This window comes from Oncorhynchus keta, chromosome 1, assembly GCF_023373465.1.
Source record: "Oncorhynchus keta strain PuntledgeMale-10-30-2019 chromosome 1, Oket_V2, whole genome shotgun sequence".
NCBI classification, from domain to species: Eukaryota; Metazoa; Chordata; class Actinopteri; order Salmoniformes; family Salmonidae; genus Oncorhynchus; species Oncorhynchus keta.
Genome location: NC_068421.1, coordinates 89037172 through 89058737, shown reverse-complemented (window position 1 = coordinate 89058737; position 21566 = coordinate 89037172). Strand labels below are relative to the sequence as shown.

Sequence of the window (21566 nt, the reverse complement as noted above, 5' to 3'; positions counted from 1 at the left end):
CACAAGAAGCTCCGTTCTGATCATCGCTCCCTCACAGACGAGCACCAGAAGTGGTTATCGTAGGGCACCACAGTGTCCTGCAGCTGGACCCTAAGGAGCACTTCACTATGGCCACCACAGCCACAGAAGACTCCATAGTGGGTATGACAATGGCAATGTGTTCACTGTTGAGAAACCTCAAGGAGAAGAGGAGAGTGAAGTGAGCAGATTGTCAGATCTGGAGTTGCCAATCCCTTCCCACTCCTAGCAAACAGCAGTGATAGGTTAATGGAGTTGCCTGATATGTCTACAGCTTCTAAATGTCATTTTGAGGTAAATAATCAACTTTCATTAAAAGGAGAATAGGATTGCACTGATCTTTCGTATTATTATTTATTGAGATAGACTTGAAAATGGAATACAGGGAAATGTTGCATATACATGAACATAATGAATGTTTAAGTTCACAGTGGACACAGTGGATAGAGTTGCACCACTCAGTCCACAGCATGTTACATTCACCTATATGTTGTTTTCTTCTCTGCATTGAGAACATACAAGTAAGTTACAGTACCATGTCAAGTAAGTTTGTACACACTAGACTTCAGTAGGTTGTACACGGCATATTCAAATCATTACAGTACCATGTCTAGGGACCAATGAACAAGGTGAATGAATGAACTGTGTCCCTCTCAGTACTGTCAGTCACTAAATGGATGTTTTACAAGACAAGCGATATGCCTCCGTTAGTTTTCTTGACAATCAGTGGTTTTGATCTTTAATATCACATGGGTATTAGGAAAAAGGGAAATGTAATCATAAGAGAATAGAAGCTGTCAGCTTTTATCCTGTTTTCTTCTGCATCAGCATGTAAGTAGTGAGACAGTAACCAGACATTCAGTCATACAAATACCAGCTGTTCAGTACACTGATAATCAGCCACACAGGATTCCTTGCCGACTGTGTTAGGAAGACATTGCTTAAGTAAACCAATCACAATCCACAGCAGTTAAATACAGTAGTCATGTAGTACATGAGAAATAAATTCAGTTTGATAATAAAATAACTACTAAGTACAGTATTTCAACACCATGTTTGCAAGGCAAGCATATTGGACAATACTACCGGACCAGACACCGTCTTTCTTTCACTCCATTTCATTTGATTAACAAACAAAAAGAAGAAGAAAATAACCATTCAACAACTAAATAAGAGTAATTAGCTCGGGTAATATTTTGAAGGAAAAAAACTAAAACATTTTGAATTTAAAAAGACAACCATTCATATATACATGTATAACAAAAAACTGAAAAATAAAGTCAATTAATTGCAAGAATTTCTGCCACCTCATGAACTGAAATACTGTAACATGCTTTAGTGAGTGACTGGATGGAAAATTGTTTGAGTTTTTAACACCTTGTTTTAAATGATACAAAAACGCCTCTTTTCCCCAAAATAAGATCTAACAACAATAACATTTTAGGTGTTTGTTCTGTGAATTATGATACAATATACTATATATTATCAGACTCCTTTTAAAATACTGTAATCAGGAAAATAATATTTCATCATTCTAAAACAAAGCTTGAAATAGAACTACATAGAGAACATCTTCCAACAAAGAAATAGCAAGATCATTCTCTATTTTGTGAGCTCAGTCAGAAAGATCATTGAAATACTAGCAAAGAGAAAAACACTACCAACACACACAGTAAGCTAAGCTTGATTATAAACATGGAAAACAGAGATAGAATGACAGTTCAACCTATTTGATCTACTAGACTATGTTTCATAGGTTAAAGAACTGACAACATTCATTTAAGGATGTGGTTTAATCTCTGAGTCTCATCACCGAGTGGGCCAGTGGTTTTACATGCAGAAACACTGCAGACAACAGCTATTGAAATGTTGAGAGGACTTGACCTCTTTTAAAAGATCCACTACGCGGAAATCATTCCTCCATTTCCTGGTTCCTAAAATTCTAACAGTTCACGACAAAACAACCAAGTATTGTATAGAGAATCATCATACCATCTAAACCACTGTGAAATATCTTTTCAATAACCAACATTTTTTATTTTCAGCTGTTTGAAGCTGGTGTACAAAATCGAAAAGTAAAAGACCCATAAACTAAGCATAGAAATAGAGCACATAGAACAGATCTACCGCTTCGCTTCTAAGACTGGCTTTCAATGAGAACGACAGATCTATAACTCTGAATTTTGTCAGGTCACCCAAAAAGTTACATATAGCAGCTTAAAGACACATTAGCAATGACATTTTCTCCCTAACACCTTGTGTTGACCACACTGAGTATTACTCATATACTGTAAGGCACACCCTTCATTCTTGCACACAAACCCACATTTTGGCCAAATGACAGACAATCTATTGAAACCATCAGTTAATCAATGGATTTACAAATATGATTATCAATTACCTGATCTGATTACAATTCATGAATAGTGGTAAAGTAAAAATCTATTCAACTTTAAATGTTTTTTGTTTGTTGCATAGTATATTGACAGCTTTCAAACTTCAAAACTGTCCATATAGGTAATATTTTGGGGAGTGAAATAAAACAGGCCAACAAATTGTACACAGGCCCTTTCAAATCCAAATTAATAGTGGAGACGAGGGACTTCTCAGAACCACGGCGAACACTTTACAACCTCATCGTTAGCACAGCCCGGCAGTCAGGGAGGGAGCTACCGCTAAATTGGCACACCCAACAGCACTAGAGAAAACTGGCTAAACTCATCATCATAACATAACCACAAACAAGCACTGGACAATACTTTCTTCTGTCTGTATGTACTATAGTGGTCATATAGTGAGTGGTCACAATCTCTGGACATTACCCAAAGGGCTTGCATTCTCTCCATGGGAGATTCTTTTAAAAATCACTTCAGACATCTGTCCATACTCTCTGAAGAGAGCCGTATTGCTTCGTTATCCTTCTACAATCATCTCAAGCCTTCTGGTAAAACACAGTGTGAAAGCGGCACCTCAGTGTTTAGGAGAAAGCTTGCATTTCATTTGGTGTGCGCACATAGCAACGATTTTAGTTTGTAAAATCCCACTCCACCTAAAGCACTCAACTCTACTGGCCTCCATTTTAGCTGTCAGCCTCCATTTTAGCTGTCAGCCTCCATTTTAGCTGTCAGCCTCCATTTTAGCTGTCAGCCTCCATTTTAGCTGTCAGCCTCCATTTTAGCTGTCAGCACCAAAAACCAGGGGGAAGGACGGAAGAGAGAGGAGGATGGAAAGAGATGTTATAAGATGGTGAGCAAGGAAAGGTAAATGAAGGGGAGCAGGAAGAAGTGGAGAGAAGGAGAGAAACAGAGAGAGAGATGGAGAGAAACAGAGAGAAAGATGGAGAGAAACAGAGAGAGAGAGATGGAGAGAAACAGAGAGAGAGATGGAGAGAAACAGAGAGAGAGATGGAGAGAAACAGAGAGAGAGATGAGAGAAACAGACAGAGAGCGAGAGAGTGAGGAAAACAGACAGAGAGAGAGAGAGACGGAGAGAGAGAAAGAGTGAGAAAGAGAGAGAGAGAGGATTGTCTATTTATTCCTATCATCGGTTTACACAGCTCCTCTTCTCCTTTATGTCCTGACAAACAGGAGCATCCTGAGAAACATACATCTCTAAATAGACAAAACGGAGCAACATATATTAAACTACCTTGACTATCTTTACGTGCAGTGAAAAAGCTGTCCATTTTTCCACATTCATGACATGTGACAGTGGATCTAAGCAGATCAAACATTTCCAGAAGTAACAGCTATAAATATATATTAGACATTTTAAGACTGAGCCGTGCCAAAAGCAATTCACAGCTCTGTTTAAGGCATCGTGTTAGGCAACTATACAACGGACCTGTTACTTAGGTGGGGGGTTACTTTGTGTCCTTACAATACTTTCAGATCTGAGGGAAACTAAATCTCTTCTCTATTAACTAAAACACACTCATCTTTTAGTACCATGTAAATGAGTAATATGTACCATTTCATGCGAGTTAAAATCCACCACATATTTTCCCTTTGTTTACGCGGTCAGTCTGTGTTTACGCGGTCAGTCTTTGTTTACGCGGTCAGTCTTTGTTTACGCGGTCAGTCTGTGTTTACGCGGTCAGTCTGTGTTTACGCGGTCAGTCTGTGTTTACGCGGTCAGTCTGTGTTTACGCGGTCAGTCTGTGTTTACGCGGTCAGTCTGTGTTTACGCGGTCAGTCTGTGTTTACGCGGTCAGTCTGTGTTTACGCGGTCAGTCTTTGTTTACGCGGTCAGTCTGTGTTTACGCGGTCAGTCTGTGTTTACGCGGTCAGTCTTTGTTTACGCGGTCAGTCTGTGTTTACGCGGTCAGTCTTTGTTTACGCGGTCAGTCTTTGTTTACGCGGTCAGTCTGTGTTTACGCGGTCAGTCTTTGTTTACGCGGTCAGTGTGTGTTTTTATGCGGTCAGTCTGTGTTTACGCGGTCAGTCTGTGTTTACGCGGTCAGTCTGTGTTTACACGGTCAGTCTGTGTTTACGCGGTCAGTCTGTGTTTACGCGGTCAGTCTGTGTTTACGCGGTCAGTCTGTGTTTACGCGGTCAGTCTTTGTTTACGCGGTCAGTCTGTGTTTACGCGGTCAGTCTGTGTTTACGCGGTCAGTCTGTGTTTACGCGGTCAGTCTTTGTTTACGCGGTCAGTCTTTGTTTACGCGGTCAGTCTTTGTTTACGCGGTCAGTCTTTGTTTACGCGGTCAGTCTTTGTTTACGCGGTCAGTCTGTGTTTACGCGGTCAGTCTTTGTTTACGCGGTCAGTCTTTGTTTACGCGGTCAGTCTGTGTTTACGCGGTCAGTCTGTGTTTACGCGGTCAGTCTTTGTTTACGCGGTCAGTCTGTGTTTACACGGTCAGTCTGTGTTTACACGGTCAGTCTTTGTTTCACTTATTGGACGGTTTGTTTAAATTCTGTAGCAGGTTAGAAAGAGAACCGAGATGACCGGTCTTCAACTCAGACCCCTAAAGTTGGCAGGAAGAGGGGAAAAAACAAGGGTAAGTCAATCAAAGAGTCGTATCAGGGCGAACACACGCATCATCTCCAGTTGCCTGGCAGTGTCACGCCGACTTTCTGGTCTGTTTTTGACTTCCTGCGGTCCAAGGTCTGGTTTTGCATTTCTTCCCTCAGTGGTTAGGATTTGAGGAGGGCAGTCTGATTGTAGATCTGTGGTTAGAGGCAACTTCTACCTCAACCGCCCCTGTCCCTTGTCCCTGGCCCTGCTTCTGTCTCAAGATTTGTCTGTGGCTTTGCTGTGGCTGTGGTTGTTGTAATGGGTATTAGCATGTGTGTTGTTGTTTTTGCAGTGGACCTGGGACAGTTGTAGGCTGGTCTGACACATGGAATCTATCTCCTCCAGAAGTCCTTTCTCCTGGACCTCTGCCCCTGAGACCCTGTCCTGTTCTTGCCCCGGCTCCTCTCCCTGACCCATCTTCTCTGGGCTCTCTCTCTCCCAGGGCACCAGCACTGAAGGCTGCCTGGCCTTCACCCCCAGACTCTCTCGGTTCTTGCTGCCCTGCCTCTGGAGACTCTTGTCCTGGTACTGCCTCATCGTTTCCTTGGACAGCACCTTCCTCCGCAGGATGCTGGAGGTGGTCTGGGGTTTGGACTCAGGGCTGAGCAACTGGGGGTTTGGGGACTCTCTAGTGTGGGTTAGCGGTGGTGTGTGTGTTGCCAGTGGAGGATTGCATGTGGAGGCACGAGTTGGTGCTGGAGACCGGTTGGATGAGATGTGGTGGTCTCCCAGGGATGGTGATGGAGGTGTGGGGAGTGAAGACTCCTCTGGACAGAGCTGAGAGAGACAGATAGCGGGTGTGTCATAAAGGGCCCGGGGATTAGGTTGGATTTCATGCTGGGCCTTGGTCTGAGGGGCCTGGGTCTTGGGCTGGAGATTGGGGACCTGGTTGTCCTGCTCTGAGGCTGGAGCAAGGATGGGTGGAGAGGACGTTGAGAGGATATGCTTCTGCCTCTTGAGGCTGCTCTTGCTGGGCTGTCTACGTGGGGAGGGGGGCAGGTGCTTCCCGTGGAGGGCACCATCATCCTGCCAGCCCCCTCCCTGTTCTCTTCCTCCAACACCTCCTCTCCCCACCACCCCACTGCCACTAGTACACACCTGGGGCAGGTTGCTCTCACTGACGGGGTTGGAGGTGTTCTAGAACAGAGATACACACAGAGAGTGGTTTAGACATACAGATGTTTTCTCTTACCGGTGCCTCATAGTCAATATTGTCCAAGGCCTCCAGGCTCTGTCTATCTACTGTATGTATCTGGGGTTAGATTAGTGCGGTTTAGATGTTACAGGTATTTCTCTTACCGTTGCCTTGTAGTTGATGTTGTCCATTGAACTGAAGTCCAGGCTCTTGGCGGCGCTCAGTTTGCCGTGCTCTGTGCTGGTGGTGCTCAGAGAGTCCAGGATCTCCTCCAATAGGTTCATCTGGCCTGTGTGGGAGGAGTCTGTGTCCAGCTCCAGCGAATAGGATTCGTCGCTGTCCTCTGTGTAAGACGCCACCTCCCCACTGTCCTCAGACGAGATCCTGAAGGTGAGAAAATTACATTCGAAAAAATTCATCAGGAAATCAAATCAGCAAATGAATGACTACATAAAATAAAAAAAATACACAAATCAATTCTGTATATAAATATTTAAATAAATAAGCCTGCAAATATTTCAGCAGATCAATGATAATTTCATGAATATTGATCTGTCCAAGAGGCTGTGATCAATTGCAATAAGTGTACTTTTGGACTAAACCACTGGAGGGCAGCATTGGTATGGGTAGGAGGATGAAGAGGGATTAATACATAGATCCATGTCAGATATCAGACATATTCAAACTACAGTATACTGGGACTCTATCGGCATCAGCATATTCTAAATCAGAGCCTTACTTGTTGGCAGTGTCATCTTCATCGCCATCGATGGCAAAGTCAGGACATCCCATGGGACACTTGGTGTCATAATGCTGTAAAAAAAAAAAAACACACCAGTGTTCCTCAGGTGACTCATGGTGAATCCCATCTGAACAGGACAACATCATGACTCTGGATGGTGATCGTGCTGTACTGTGTTTGTAACATTGAGACAGGGTGTTAATCACAGTCTGGTCTAGTCCAGTCCGCCCTACCCAACCCAACCCCAGTCCACCCCATCACCACGCCCCACCCCGAGCCACCCTATTCCAGTCCACCCTAATCCGGTCCAACCCGCCCCAGTCCAGCCCAATATAATCTGCCCCACCCAGCCCACCCCAGCCTACCCCAGTCCACCCCAGCCTACCCCAGTCCAGCCCAGCCTACCCCAGTCTAGCCCAGTCAAACCCAACCCAGTCCACCCCAGACAACCACAGTCCAGCCCAGTCAAACCCAACCCAGTCCACCCCAACCCAGCCTACCCCAGACAACCCCAGTCCAGCCCAGACAAACCCAGTCCACCCAAGTCCAGCCCAGCCTACCTCAGTCCACCCCAGCCTACCCCAGTCCAGCCCAGCCTACCCCAGACAACCCCAGTCCAGCCCAGACAACCCCAGTCCAGCCCAGACAAACCCAGTCCACCCAAGTCCAGCCCAGCCTACCTCAGTCCACCCCAGTCCAGCCCAGACAAACCCAGTCCACCCAGTCCAGCCCAGACAAACCCAGCCTACCCCAGTCCAGCCCAGACAAACCCAGTCCACCCAAATCCAGCCCAGCCTACCCCAGTCCACCCCAGCCAACCCAAGTCCAGCCCAGACAAACCCAGCCTACCTCAGTCCACCCCAGCCAACCCAAGTCCAGCCCAGACAAACCCAGTCCAGTCCAGCCCAGTCAAAACCAGTCCACCCCAGCCTACCCCAGCCTACCCCAGCCCAGCCCAGCCTACCTCAGCCTACCCCAGTCCACCCCAGCCTACCCTAGTCCACCCCAGCCTAACCCAGCCTACCCCAGTCCACCACAGCCTACCCCAGCCTACCCCAGTCCAGCCCACCTCAGCCTACCCCAGTCCAGCCCAGCCTACCCCCAGACAAACCCAGTCCACCCAGCCTACCCCAGTCCACCCCAGCCTACCCCAGCCTACCCCAGCCAACCCCAGCCTACCCCAGCCCATCCCAGCCTACCCCAGCCCATCCCAGCCTACCCCAGCCCAGCCCAGTCTACCTCAGCCTACCCCAGTCTACCTCAGCCTACCCCAGTCCACCCCAGCCTACCCCAGCCTACCCCAGCCTACCCCAGTCTACCTCAGCCTACCCCAGTCCACCCCAGCCTACCCCAGTCTACCTCAGCCTACCCCAGCCTACCCCAGCCTACCCCAGCCTACCCCAGCCTACCCCAGTCTACCTCAGCCTACCCCAGTCTACCTCAGCCTACCCCAGTCTACCCCAGCCTACCCCAGCCTACCCCAGTCTACCCCAGCCTACCCCAGTCTACCCCAGCCTACCCCAGTCTACCTGAGCCTACCCCAGTCTACCTCAGCCTACCCCAGTCCACCCCAGTCTACCTCAGCCTACCCCAGTCTACCCCAGCCTACCCCAGTCCACCCCAGTCTACCTCAGCCTACCCCAGTCTACCTCAGCCTACCCCAGTCTACCTCAGCCTACCCAGCCTACCCCAGTCCACCCCAGCCTACCCCAGTCCACCCCAGTCTACCCCAGCCTACCCCAGCCTACCCCAGCCTACCCCAGCCTACCCCAGTCCACCCCAGTCTACCCCAGTCTACCTCAGCCTACCCAGCCTACCCCAGTCCACCCCAGCCTACCCCAGTCCACCCCAGCCTACTCCAGCCTACCTCAGCCTACCCCAGCCTACTCCAGCCCAGCGCCTGGTACCTCAGATCCAATGTGTTTAATAAGCCACCTGTGTAACACGTTTAACTGCGTCTCCCTCCTCCCCCATGAGTTCAGCCCCAGACCTGGTATTAAACATACCTTTATCCACAGCACACGTGTGATGTTTTACTCAGTCTCTACCTCTTTAAATGTCCCTCTAATTCAGTCTCTACCTCTTTAAATGTCCCTCTAATTCAGTCTCTACCTCTCTTTAAATGTCCCTCTAATTCACAGTCTCTACCTCTCTTCAAATGCCCCTCTAAACCACAGTCTCTACCTCTTTAAATGTCCCTCTAATTCAGTCTCTACCTCTCTTTATATGCCCCTCTATCTCACAGTCTCTACCTCTCTTTAAATGTCCCTCTATCTCACTTTAAAGTCTCTACCTCTCTTTATATGCCCCTCTATCTCACAGTCTCTACCTCTCTTTATATGCCCCTCTATCTCACAGTCTCTACCTCTCTTTATATGCCCCTCTATCTCTTTACATGTCTCTACCTCTTTAAATGTCCCTCTAATTCACAGTCTCTACCTCTTTAAATGTCCCTCTAATTCCCAGTCTCTAGCTCTCTTTAAATGTCCCTCTAATTCAGTCTCTACCCCTCTTTAAATGTCCCTCTAATTCAGTCTCTACCTCTTTAAATGTCCCTCTAATTCACAGTCTCTACCTCTCTTCAAATGCCCCTCTAAACCACAGTCTCTACCTCTTTAAATGTCCCTCTAATTCAGTCTCTACCTCTCTTTATATGCCCCTCTATCTCACAGTCTCTACCTCTCTTTATATGCCCCTCTATCTCACAGTCTCTACCTCTCTTTATATGCCCCTCTATCTCACAGTCTCTACCTCTTTAAATGTCCCTCTAATTCACAGTCTCTACCTCTTTAAATGTCCCTCTAATTCCCAGTCTCTAGCTCTCTTCAAATGCCCCTCTAAACCAGTCTCTACCACTCTTTAAATGTCCCTCTAATTCAGTCTCTACCCCTCTTTAAATGTCCCTCTAATTCAGTCTCTACCTCTTTAAATGTCCCTCTAATTCACAGTCTCTACCTCTTCAAATGTCCCTCTAATTCAGTCTCTACCTCTCTTTAAATGTCCCTCTAATTCACAGTCTCTACCTCTTGAAATGTCCCTCTAATTCACAGTCTCTACCTCTTTAAATGTCCCTCTAATTCACAGTCTCTACCTCTTGAAATGTCCCTCTAATTCACAGTCTCTACCTCTCTTCAAATGTCCCTCTAATTCACAGTCTCTACCTCTCTTTAAATGTCCCTCTAATTCACAGTCTCTACCTCTCTTTAAATGTCCCTCTAATTCAGTCTCTACCTCTCTTTAAATGTCCCTCTAATTCACAGTCTCTACCTCTCTTTAAATGTCCCTCTAATTCACAGTCTCTACCTCTCTTCAAATGTCCCTCTAATTCACAGTCTCTACCTCTTTAAATGTCCCTCTAATTCACAGTCTCTACCTCTCTTCAAATGCCCCTCTAATTCACAGTCTCTACCCCTTTAATTGTCCCTCTAATTCACAGTCTCTACCTCTCTTTAAATGCCCCTCTAATTCAGTCTCTACCTCTCTTTAAATGTCCCTCTAATTCACAGTCTCTACCTCTCTTTAAATGTCCCTCTAATTCAGTCTCTACCTCTCTTTAAATGTCCCTCTAATTCACAGTCTCTACCTCTCTTTAAATGTCCCTCTAATTCACAGTCTCTACCTCTTTAAATGTCCCTCTAATTCACAGTCTCTACCCCTATTTAAATGTCCCTCTAATTCAGTCTCTACCTCTTTAAATGTCCCTCTAATTCACAGTCTCTACCTCTCTTTAAATGTCCCTCTAATTCAGTCTGTAACTCTCTTTAAATGTCCCTCTAATTCAGTCTCTACCTCTCTTTAAATGTCCCTCTAATTCACAGTCTCTACCTCTTTAAATGTCCCTCTAATTCACAGTCTCTACCCCTATTTAAATGTCCCTCTAATTCACAGTCTCTACCTCTTTAAATGTCCCTCTAATTCAGTCTCTACCTCTTTAAATGTCCCTCTAATTCAGTCTCTACCTCTTTAAATGTCCCTCTAATTCAGTCTCTACCCCTATTTAAATGTCCCTCTAATTCAGTCTCTACCTCTTTAAATGCCCCTCTAATTCACAGTCTCTACCTCTCTTTAAATGTCCCTCTAATTCAGTCTGTAACTCTCTTTAAATGTCCCTCTAATTCAGTCTCTAACTCTCTTTAAATGTCCCTCTAATTCACAGTCTCTACCCCTATTTAAATGTCCCTCTAATTCAGTCTCTACCTCTTTAAATGTCCCTCTAATTCACAGTCTCTACCCTCTTTAAATGTCCCTCTAATTCAGTCTCTACCTCTTTAAATGTCCCTCTAATTCACAGTATCTACCTCTTTAAATGTCCCTCTAATTCACAGTCTCTACCTCTTTAAATGCCCCTCTAATTCACAGTCTCTACCTCTCTTTAAATGTCCCTCTAATTCACAGTCTCTACCCCTCTTTAAATGTCCCTCTAATTCAGTCTCTACCCCTCTTTAAATGTCCCTCTAATTCAGTCTCTACCTCTTTAAATGTCCCTCTAATTCACAGTCTCTACCTCTCTTTAAATGCCCCTCTAATTCACAGTCTCTACCTCTTTAAATGTCCCTCTAATTCACAGTCTCTACCCCTATTTAAATGTCCCTCTAATTCAGTCTCTACCTCTTTAAATGTCCCTCTAATTCACAGTCTCTACCTCTTTAAATGTCCCTCTAATTCACAGTCTCTACCCCTATTTAAATGTCCCTCTAATTCAGTCTCTACCTCTTTAAATGTCCCTCTAATTCAGTCTCTAACTCTCTTTAAATGTCCCTCTAATTCACAGTCTCTACCCCTATTTAAATGTCCCTCTAATTCAGTCTCTACCTCTTTAAATGTCCCTCTAATTCACAGTCTCTACCTCTCTTTAAATGTCCCTCTAATTCAGTCTCTAACTCTCTTTAAATGTCCCTCTATCTCACTCTTCGTTTGTCAAGACCTCTCACGCCGACTCTCCCTTTCTCCATTGTCCTCTACCATCATCTCTCCATCCCAGTCTCTCTCTCTCCTTCACACCCCTATTTCACTCTCTATACGCAGCCTATAAAATCAGGTTTGCCACATTATCAAAGCCTGTAACTTTCCCCGGCTCCCAGAGAGCAACCATGACCTATGACAGAGATAAATAAATAAATAAATAAAGAGAGAGGACAGATCCAATTGAGGGAGAGAAAGAGGAAAAAGGGGACCTAAAACCCCTGAAGACTGAGGGGAGGGGGGAAACATTAGGGCGTTGCACCAACCTGGTCTTGATTAGCTGACACAGTGCCAGCCAGAAGGGAGGAATGTAAACGTGTTGCTGATCTCTGCTCATTTAGGGTGCACACACGCACACACACACACACACACACGCACATACACGCACATACACGCACATACACGCGCACACGCGCACACGCACACACGCACACACACACGTCATGGTTCTTGCTGCTATTTGAGCACTGGGGCGTGTTTAGGGAAGCGGGCCCTCTCAGTGTGTCTGAGAGGGCATACCCACCTCATCCCATCTCATAACCATACCCACCTCAACCCATCTCATAACCATACCCGCCTCAACCCATCTCATGACCATACCCGCCTCAACCCATCTCATAACCATACCCATCTCATAACCATACCCACCTCATAACCATACCCAACTCATAACCATACCCACCTCAACCCATCTCATAGACCATACCCACCTCAACCCATCTCATAACCATACCCATCTCACAACCATACCCACCTCAACCCATCTCATAGACCATACCCACCTCAACTCATATCATAACCATACCCACCTCAACCCATCTCATAACCATACCCATCTCATAACCATACCCACCTCAACCCATCTCATAACCATACCCGCCTCAACCCATCTCATGACCATACCCGCCTCAACCCATCTCATAACCATACCCATCTCATAACCATACCCACCTCATAACCATACCCAACTCATAACCATACCCACCTCAACCCATCTCATAGACCATACCCACCTCAACTCATATCATAACCATACCCACCTCAACCCATCTCACAACCATACCCATCTCATAACCATCTCATGACCATACCCACCTCAACTCATATCATAACCATACCCACCTCAACCCATCTCATAACCATACCCATCTCACATCCATACCCACCTCAACCCATCTCATAGACCATACCCACCTCAACTCATATCATAACCATACCCACCTCAACCCATCTCATAACCATACCCATCTCATAACCATACCCGCCTCAACCCATCTCATAACCATACCCATCTCATAACCATACCCATCTCATAACCATACCCGCCTCAACCCATCTCATAGACCATACCCACCTCAACTCATATCATAACCATACCCACCTCAACCCATCTCATAACCATACCCATCTCATAACCATACCCACCTCAACCCATCTCATAACCATACCCATCTCATAACCATACCCACCTCATAACCATACCCATCTCATAATCATACCCACCTCAACCCATCTCATAACCATACCCACCTCAACCCATCTCATAACCATACCCACCTGAACCCATCTCATAACCATACCCATCTCATAGACCATACCCACCTCACAACCATACCCACCTCAACCCATCTCATAGACCATACCCACCTCAACCCATCTCATAACCATACCCACCTCAACCCATCTCATAGACCATACCCACCTCAACCCATCTCATATTCATATCCACCTCAACCCATCTCATAACCATACCCATCTCACAACCATACCCACTCAACCCATCTCATAGACCATACCCACCTCAACTCATCACCATACACGTCTCACAACCATACCCACCTCAACCCATCTCATAGACCATACTCACCTAAACTCATCTCATAATCATACCCACCTCAACCCATCTCATAACGATACCCACCTCATAACCATACCCACCTCAGCCCATCTAATATTCATAACCACCTCAACCCATCTCATAACCATACCCACCTCATAACCATACCCACCTCAACCCATTTAAGATCCATAACCACCTCAACCCATCTCATAACCATACCCACCTCAACCCATCTAATATTCATAACCACCTCAACCCATCTCATAACCATACCCACCTCAACCCATCTAATATTCATAACCACCTCAACCCCATCTCAAAACCATACCCACCTCAGCCCATCTAATATTCATAACCACCTCAACCCATCTCATAACCATACCCACCTCAGCCCATCTAATATTCATAACCACCTCAACCCATCTCATAACCATACCCACCTCAAACTCTCATAACCATACCCATCTCAAACCATCTAATATTCATACCCATCTCATAGCTAGCTACATAGCCGTCTTTGTATCAAAGATAATTGCATAATTATCGTATTTCGTCGTCTAACGTAGTCTTCACTGCTATTTGCCCAGCAGCTAGCCAGCTAGCAAACGCCACCGATTAGCAGCACTGTAGTAACTATTACACTCAACTGAACGACTTGATTAGTGTAGTGTTAGCTAGCTACATAGCTGTCTTTGCTGTCTTCGTATCCAAGATAATTGTGTAATTTAGAGTGTGTAGTCTTAGAGTGATTATCTTATCTTAATTTACCGAGGTTAGCTAGCCAGCTATTTGTCGTCCTTAACGTAGGAGACTCTGCTAGCTAGCCAACAGCTAGCCAACAACTAGCCAACAGCTAGCCGACAGCTAGCCAACGTCTACCGAATAGGACTCAACAACCCGGTCGCATTCACAGGTAGTATCACATTTATTTCATTTCATTACAGTACAACGGTTTGATTTGTTTGATCGTAGCTAGCTACATAGCTAGCTACATAGCCGTCTTTGTATCAAAGATAATTGTGTAGTCTAGAGCGATTTTCTAGGTTAGCTAGCCAGCTATTGTCGTTCTTTTAACGCAACGTAACGTAAACAACACTGCTAGCTAGCCAGCTAGCCCCCGAATAGCAGCACTGCAGAAACTATTACACTCAACGGAACGACTTGATTAGTGTAGTGTCAACAACGCAGCCACTGCCAGCTAGCCTACAAAGTCAACAAGGCAGCCACTGCCAGCTAGCCTACTTCAGCAGTACTGTATCATTTTAATCATTTTAGTCAATAAGATTCTTGCTACGTAAGCTTAACTTTCTGAACATTCGAGACGTGTAGTCCACTTGTCATTCCAATCTCCTTTGCATTAGCGTAGCCTCTTCTGTAGCCTGTCAACTATGTGTCTGTCTATCCCTGTTCTCTCCTCTCTGCACAGACCATACAAACACAGTGTGTCTGAGAGGGCATACCCACCTCAACCCATCTCATAACCATACCCACCTCAACCCATCTCATAACCATACCCACCTCAACCCATCTCATGACCATACCCGCCTCAACCCATCTCATAACCATACCCATCTCATAACCATACCCACCTCAACCCATCTCATAACCATACCCATCTCATGACCATACCCACCTCAACCCATCTCATAACCATACCCACCTCAACCCATCTCATAACCATACCCGCCTCAACCCATCTCATAACCATACCCATCTCATAACCATACCCACCTCAACCCATCTCATAACCATACCCGCCTCAACCCATCTCATAACCATACCCATCTCATAACCATCTCATAACCATACTCGCCTCAACCCATTTCATAACCATACCCATCTCATAACCATACCCACCTCAACCCATCTCATAACCATACCCATCTCATGACCATACCCACCTCAACCCATCTCATAACCATACCCACCTCAACCCATCTCATGACCATACCCGCCTCAACCCATCTCATAACCATACCCATCTCATGACCATACCCGCCTCAACCCATCTCATAACCATACCCACCTCAACCCATCTCATGACCATACCCACCTCAACCCATCTCATGACCATACCCGCCTCAACCCATCTCATGACCATACCCGCCTCAACCCATCTCATAACCATACCCGCCTCAACCCATCTCATAACCATACCCATCTCATAACCATACCCACCTCATAACCATACCCACCTCAACCCATCTCATAACCATACCCACCTCAACCCATCTCATAACCATCTCATGACCATACTCGCCTCAACCCATCTCATAACCATACCCATCTCATAACCATACCCATCTCAACCCACCTCATAACCATACCCATCTCATAACCATACCCACTTCAACCCATCTCATAACCATACCCACCTCAACCCATCTCATAACCATACCCACCTCAACCCATCTCATAACCATACCCATCTCATAGACCATACCCACCTCAACCCATCTCACAACCATACCCACCTCAACCCATCTCATAGACCATACCCACCTCAACCCATCTCATAACCATACCCACCTCATAACCATACCCACCTCAACCCATCTCATAGACCATACCCACCTCAACCCATCTCATATTCATATCCACCTCAACCCATCTCATAACCATACCCATCTCACAACCATACCCACCTCAACCCATCTCATAGACCATACCCACCTCAACCCATCTCATATTCATATCCACCTCAACCCATCTCATAACCATACCCATCTCATAACCATACCCATCTCATAGACCATACCCACCTCAACCCATCTCACAACCATACCCACCTCAACCCATCTCATAGACCATACCCACCTCAACCCATCTCATAACCATACCCACCTCAACCCATCTCATAGACCATACCCACCTCAACCCATCTCATATTCATATCCACCTCAACCCATCTCATAACCATACCCATCTCACAACCATACCCACTCGACCCATCTCATAGACCATACCCACCTCAACTCATCACCATACACGTCTCACAACCATACCCACCTCAACCCATCTCATAGACCATACTCACCTAAACTCATCTCATAATCATACCCACCTCAACCCATCTCATAACGATACCCACCTCATAACCATACCCACCTCAGCCCATCTAATATTCATAACCACCTCAACCCATCTCATAACCATACCCACCTCATAACCATACCCACCTCAACCCATTTAATATTCATAACCACCTCAACCCATCTCATAACCATACCCACCTCAACCCATCTAATATTCATAACCACCTCAACCCATCTCATAACCATACCCACCTCAACCCATCTAATATTCATAACCACCTCAACCCATCTCAAAACCATACCCACCTCAGCCCATCTAATATTCATAACCACCTCAACCCATCTCAAAACCATACCCACCTCAACCCATCTCATAACCATACCCACCTCAGCCCATCTAATATTCATAACCACCTCAACCCATCTCATAACCATACCCACCTCAAACTCTCATAACCATACCCATCTCAAACCATCTAATATTCATACCCATCTCATAGCTAGCTACATAGCCGTCTTTGTATCAAAGATAATTGCATAATTATCGTATTTCGTCGTCCTAACGTAGTCTTCACTGCTATTTGCCCAGCAGCTAGCCAGCTAGCCAGCTAGCAAACGCCCACCGATTAGCAGCACTGTAGTAACTATTACACTCAACTGAACGACTTGATTAGTGTAGTGTTAGCTAGCTACATAGCTGTCTTTGCTGTCTTCGTATCCAAGATAATTGTGTAATTTAGAGTGTGTAGTCTTAGAGTGATTATCTTATCTTAATTTACCGAGGTTAGCTAGCCAGCTATTTGTCGTCCTTAACGTAGGAGACTCTGCTAGCTAGCCAACAGCTAGCCAACAACTAGCCAACAGCTAGCCGACAGCTAGCCAACGTCTACCGAATAGGACTCAACAACCCGGTCGCATTCACAGGTAGTATCACATTTATTTCATTTCATTACAGTACAACGGTTTGATTTGTTTGATCGTAGCTAGCTACATAGCTAGCTACATAGCCGTCTTTGTATCAAAGATAATTGTGTAGTCTAGAGCGATTTTCTAGGTTAGCTAGCCAGCTATTGTCGTTCTTTAACGCAACGTAACGTAAACAACACTGCTAGCTAGCCAGCTAGCCCCGAATAGCAGCACTGCAGAAACTATTACACTCAACGGAACGACTTGATTAGTGTAGTGTCAACAACGCAGCCACTGCCAGCTAGCCTACAAAGTCAACAAGGCAGCCACTGCCAGCTAGCCTACTTCAGCAGTACTGTATCATTTTAATCATTTTAGTCAATAAGATTCTTGCTACGTAAGCTAAACTTTCTGAACATTAGAGACGTGTAGTCCACTTGTCATTCCAATCTCCTTTGCATTAACGTAGCCTCTTCTGTAGCCTGTCAACTATGTGTCTGTCTATCCCTGTTCTCTCCTCTCTGCACAGACCATACAAACACAGTGTGTCTGAGAGGGCATACCCACCTCAACCCATCTCATAACCATACCCACCTCAACCCATCTCATAACCATACCCACCTCAACCCATCTCATGACCATACCCGCCTCAACCCATCTCATAACCATACCCATCTCATAACCATACCCACCTCAACCCATCTCATAACCATACCCATCTCATGACCATACCCACCTCAACCCATCTCATAACCATACCCACCTCAACCCATCTCATAACCATACTCGCCTCAACCCATTTCATAACCATACCCATCTCATAACCATACCCACCTCAACCCATCTCATAACCATACCCGCCTCAACCCATCTCATAACCATACCCATCTCATAACCATCTCATAACCATACTCGCCTCAACCCATTTCATAACCATACCCATCTCATAACCATACCCACCTCAACCCATCTCATAACCATACCCATCTCATGACCATACCCACCTCAACCCATCTCATAACCATACCCACCTCAACCCATCTCATGACCATACCCGGCTCAACCCATCTCATAACCATACCCATCTCATGACCATACCCGCCTCAACCCATCTCATAACCATACCCACCTCAACCCATCTCATGACCATACCCACCTCAACCCATCTCATGACCATACCCGCCTCAACCCATCTCATGACCATACCCGCCTCAACCCATCTCATAACCATACCCGCCTCAACCCATCTCATAACCATACCCATCTCATAACCATACCCACCTCATAACCATACCCACCTCAACCCATCTCATAACCATACCCACCTCAACCCATCTCATAACCATCTCATGACCATACTCGCCTCAACCCATCTCATAACCATACCCATCTCATAACCATACCCATCTCAACCCACCTCATAACCATACCCATCTCATAACCATACCCACTTCAACCCATCTCATAACCATACCCACCTCAACCCATCTCATAACCATACCCACCTCAACCCATCTCATAACCATACCCATCTCATAGACCATACCCACCTCAACCCATCTCACAACCATACCCACCTCAACCCATCTCATAGACCATACCCACCTCAACCCATCTCATAACCATACCCACCTCATAACCATACCCACCTCAACCCATCTCATAGACCATACCCACCTAAACTCATCTCATAATCATACCCACCTCAACCCATCTCATAACCATACCCACCTCATAACCATACCCACCTCAACCCATCTCATAGACCATACCCACCTAAACTCATCTCATAATCATACCCACCTCAACCCATCTCATAACCATACCCACCTCAGCCCATCTAATATTCATAACCACCTCAACCCATCTCAAAACCATACCCACCTCAACCCATCTCATAACCATACCCACCTCATAACCATACCCACCTCAACCCATCTAATATTCATAACCACCTCAACCCATCTCATAACCATACCCACCTCAAACTCTCATAACCATACCCACCTCAAACCATCTAATATTCATACCCATCTCATAGCTAGCTACATAGCCGTCTTTGTATCAAAGATAATTGCATAATTATCGTATTTCGTCGTCCTAACGTAGTCTTCACTGCTATTTGCCCAGCAGCTAGCCAGCTAGCAAACGCCCACCGATTAGCAGCACTGTAGTAACTATTACACTCAACTGAACGACTTGATTAGTGTAGTGTTAGATAGCTACATAGCTGTCTTTGCTGTCTTCGTATCCAAGATAATTGTGTAGTTTAGAGTGTGTAGTCTTAGAGTGATTATCTTATCTTAATTTACCGAGGTTAGCTAGCCAGCTATTTGTCGTCCTTAACGTAGGAGACTCTGCTAGCTAGCCAACAGCTAGCCAACAACTAGCCAACAGCTAGCCAACGTCTACCGAATAGGACTCAACAACCCGGTCGCATTCACAGGTAGTATCACATTTATTTCATTTCATTACAGTACAACGGTTTGATTTGTTTGATCGTAGCTAGCTACATAGCTAGCTACATAGCCGTCTTTGTATCAAAGATAATTGTGTAGTCTAGAGCGATTTTCTAGGTTAGCTAGCCAGCTATTGTCGTTCTTTTAACGCAACGTAATGTAAACAACACTGCTAGCTAGCCAGCTAGCCCCCGAATAACAGCACTGCAGAAACTATTACACTCAACGGAACGACTTGATTAGTGTAGTGTCAACAACGCAGCCACTGCCAGCTAGCCTACAAAGTCAACAAGGCAGCCACTGCCAGCTAGCCTACTTCAGCAGTACTGTATCATTTTAATCATTTTAGTCAATAAGATTCTTGCTACGTAAGCTTAACTTTCTGAACATTCAAGACGTGTAGTCCACTTGTCATTCCAATCTCCTTTGCATTAGCGTAGCCTCTTCTGTAGCCTGTCAACTATGTGTCTGTCTATCCCTGTTCTCTCCTCTCTGCACAGACCATACAAACGCTCCACACCGCGTGGCCGCGGCCACCTAATCTGGTGGTCCCAGCGCGCACGACCCACGTGGAGTTCCAGGTCTCCGGTAGCCTCTGGAACTGCCGATCTGCGGCCAACAAGGCAGAGTTCATCTCAGCCTATGCCTCCCTCCAGTCCCTCGACTTCTTGGCACTGACGGAAACATGGATCACCACAGACAACACTGCTACTCCTACTGCTCTCTCTTCGTCCGCACACCCCGAGAGCTCCTGGTCAGCGGGGTGGTGGCACCGGGATCCTCATCTTTCCCAAGTGGTCATTCTCTCTTTCTCCCTTACCCATCTGTCTATCGCCTCCTTTGAATTCCATGCTGTCACAGTTACCAGCCCTTTCAAGCTTAACATCCTTATCATTTATCGCCCTCCAGGTTCCCTCGAGAGTTCATCAATGAGCTTGATGCCTTGATAAGCTCCTTTCCTGAGGACGGCTCACTTCTCACAGTGCTGGGCGACTTTAACCTCCCCACGTCTACCTTTGACTCATTCCTCTCTGCCTCCTTCTTTCCACTCCTCTCCTCTTTTGACCTCACCCTCTCACCTTCCCCCCTACTCACAAGGCAGGCAATACGCTCGACCTCGTCTTTACTAGATGCTGTTCTTCCACTAACCTCATTGCAACTCCCCTCCAAGTCTCCGACCACTACCTTGTATCCTTTTCCTCTCGCTCTCATCCAACACCTCCCACACTGCCCCTACTCGGATGGTATTGCGCCGTCCCAACCTTCGCTCTCTCTCCCCCGCTACTCTCTCCTCTTCCATCCTATCATCTCTTCCCTCTGCTCAAACCTTCTCCAACCTATCTCCCCAACCCTCCTCTCCTCCCTTTCTGCATCCTTTGACTCTCTATGTCCCCTATCCTCCAGGCCGGCTCGGTCCTCCCCTCCCGCCCCGTGGCTCGACGACTCATTGCGA

At 46.0% G+C, this 21566-nt stretch overlaps 1 protein-coding gene across 4 annotated transcripts in view; it reads right to left on the bottom strand.

The window, feature by feature from the left end:
- Positions 1 to 358: 358 nt before the first annotated feature.
- The window catches only part of dennd1b (DENN/MADD domain containing 1B), a 250760-nt gene continuing 229552 nt past the window's right edge, over positions 359 to 21566 (bottom strand). For all 4 annotated transcript variants that reach the window (XM_052464186.1, XM_052464162.1, XM_052464172.1 and 1 more), the window contains 3 exons: positions 6909 to 6982; positions 6334 to 6553; positions 359 to 6171 (listed from right to left, as the gene is read on the bottom strand). In XM_052464186.1, the coding sequence (XP_052320146.1) occupies positions 5251 to 6171; positions 6334 to 6553; positions 6909 to 6982 (1215 nt within the window). In that variant the 3' untranslated portion in view covers positions 359 to 5250. The remainder of the gene's footprint in view (positions 6172 to 6333; positions 6554 to 6908; positions 6983 to 21566) is intronic.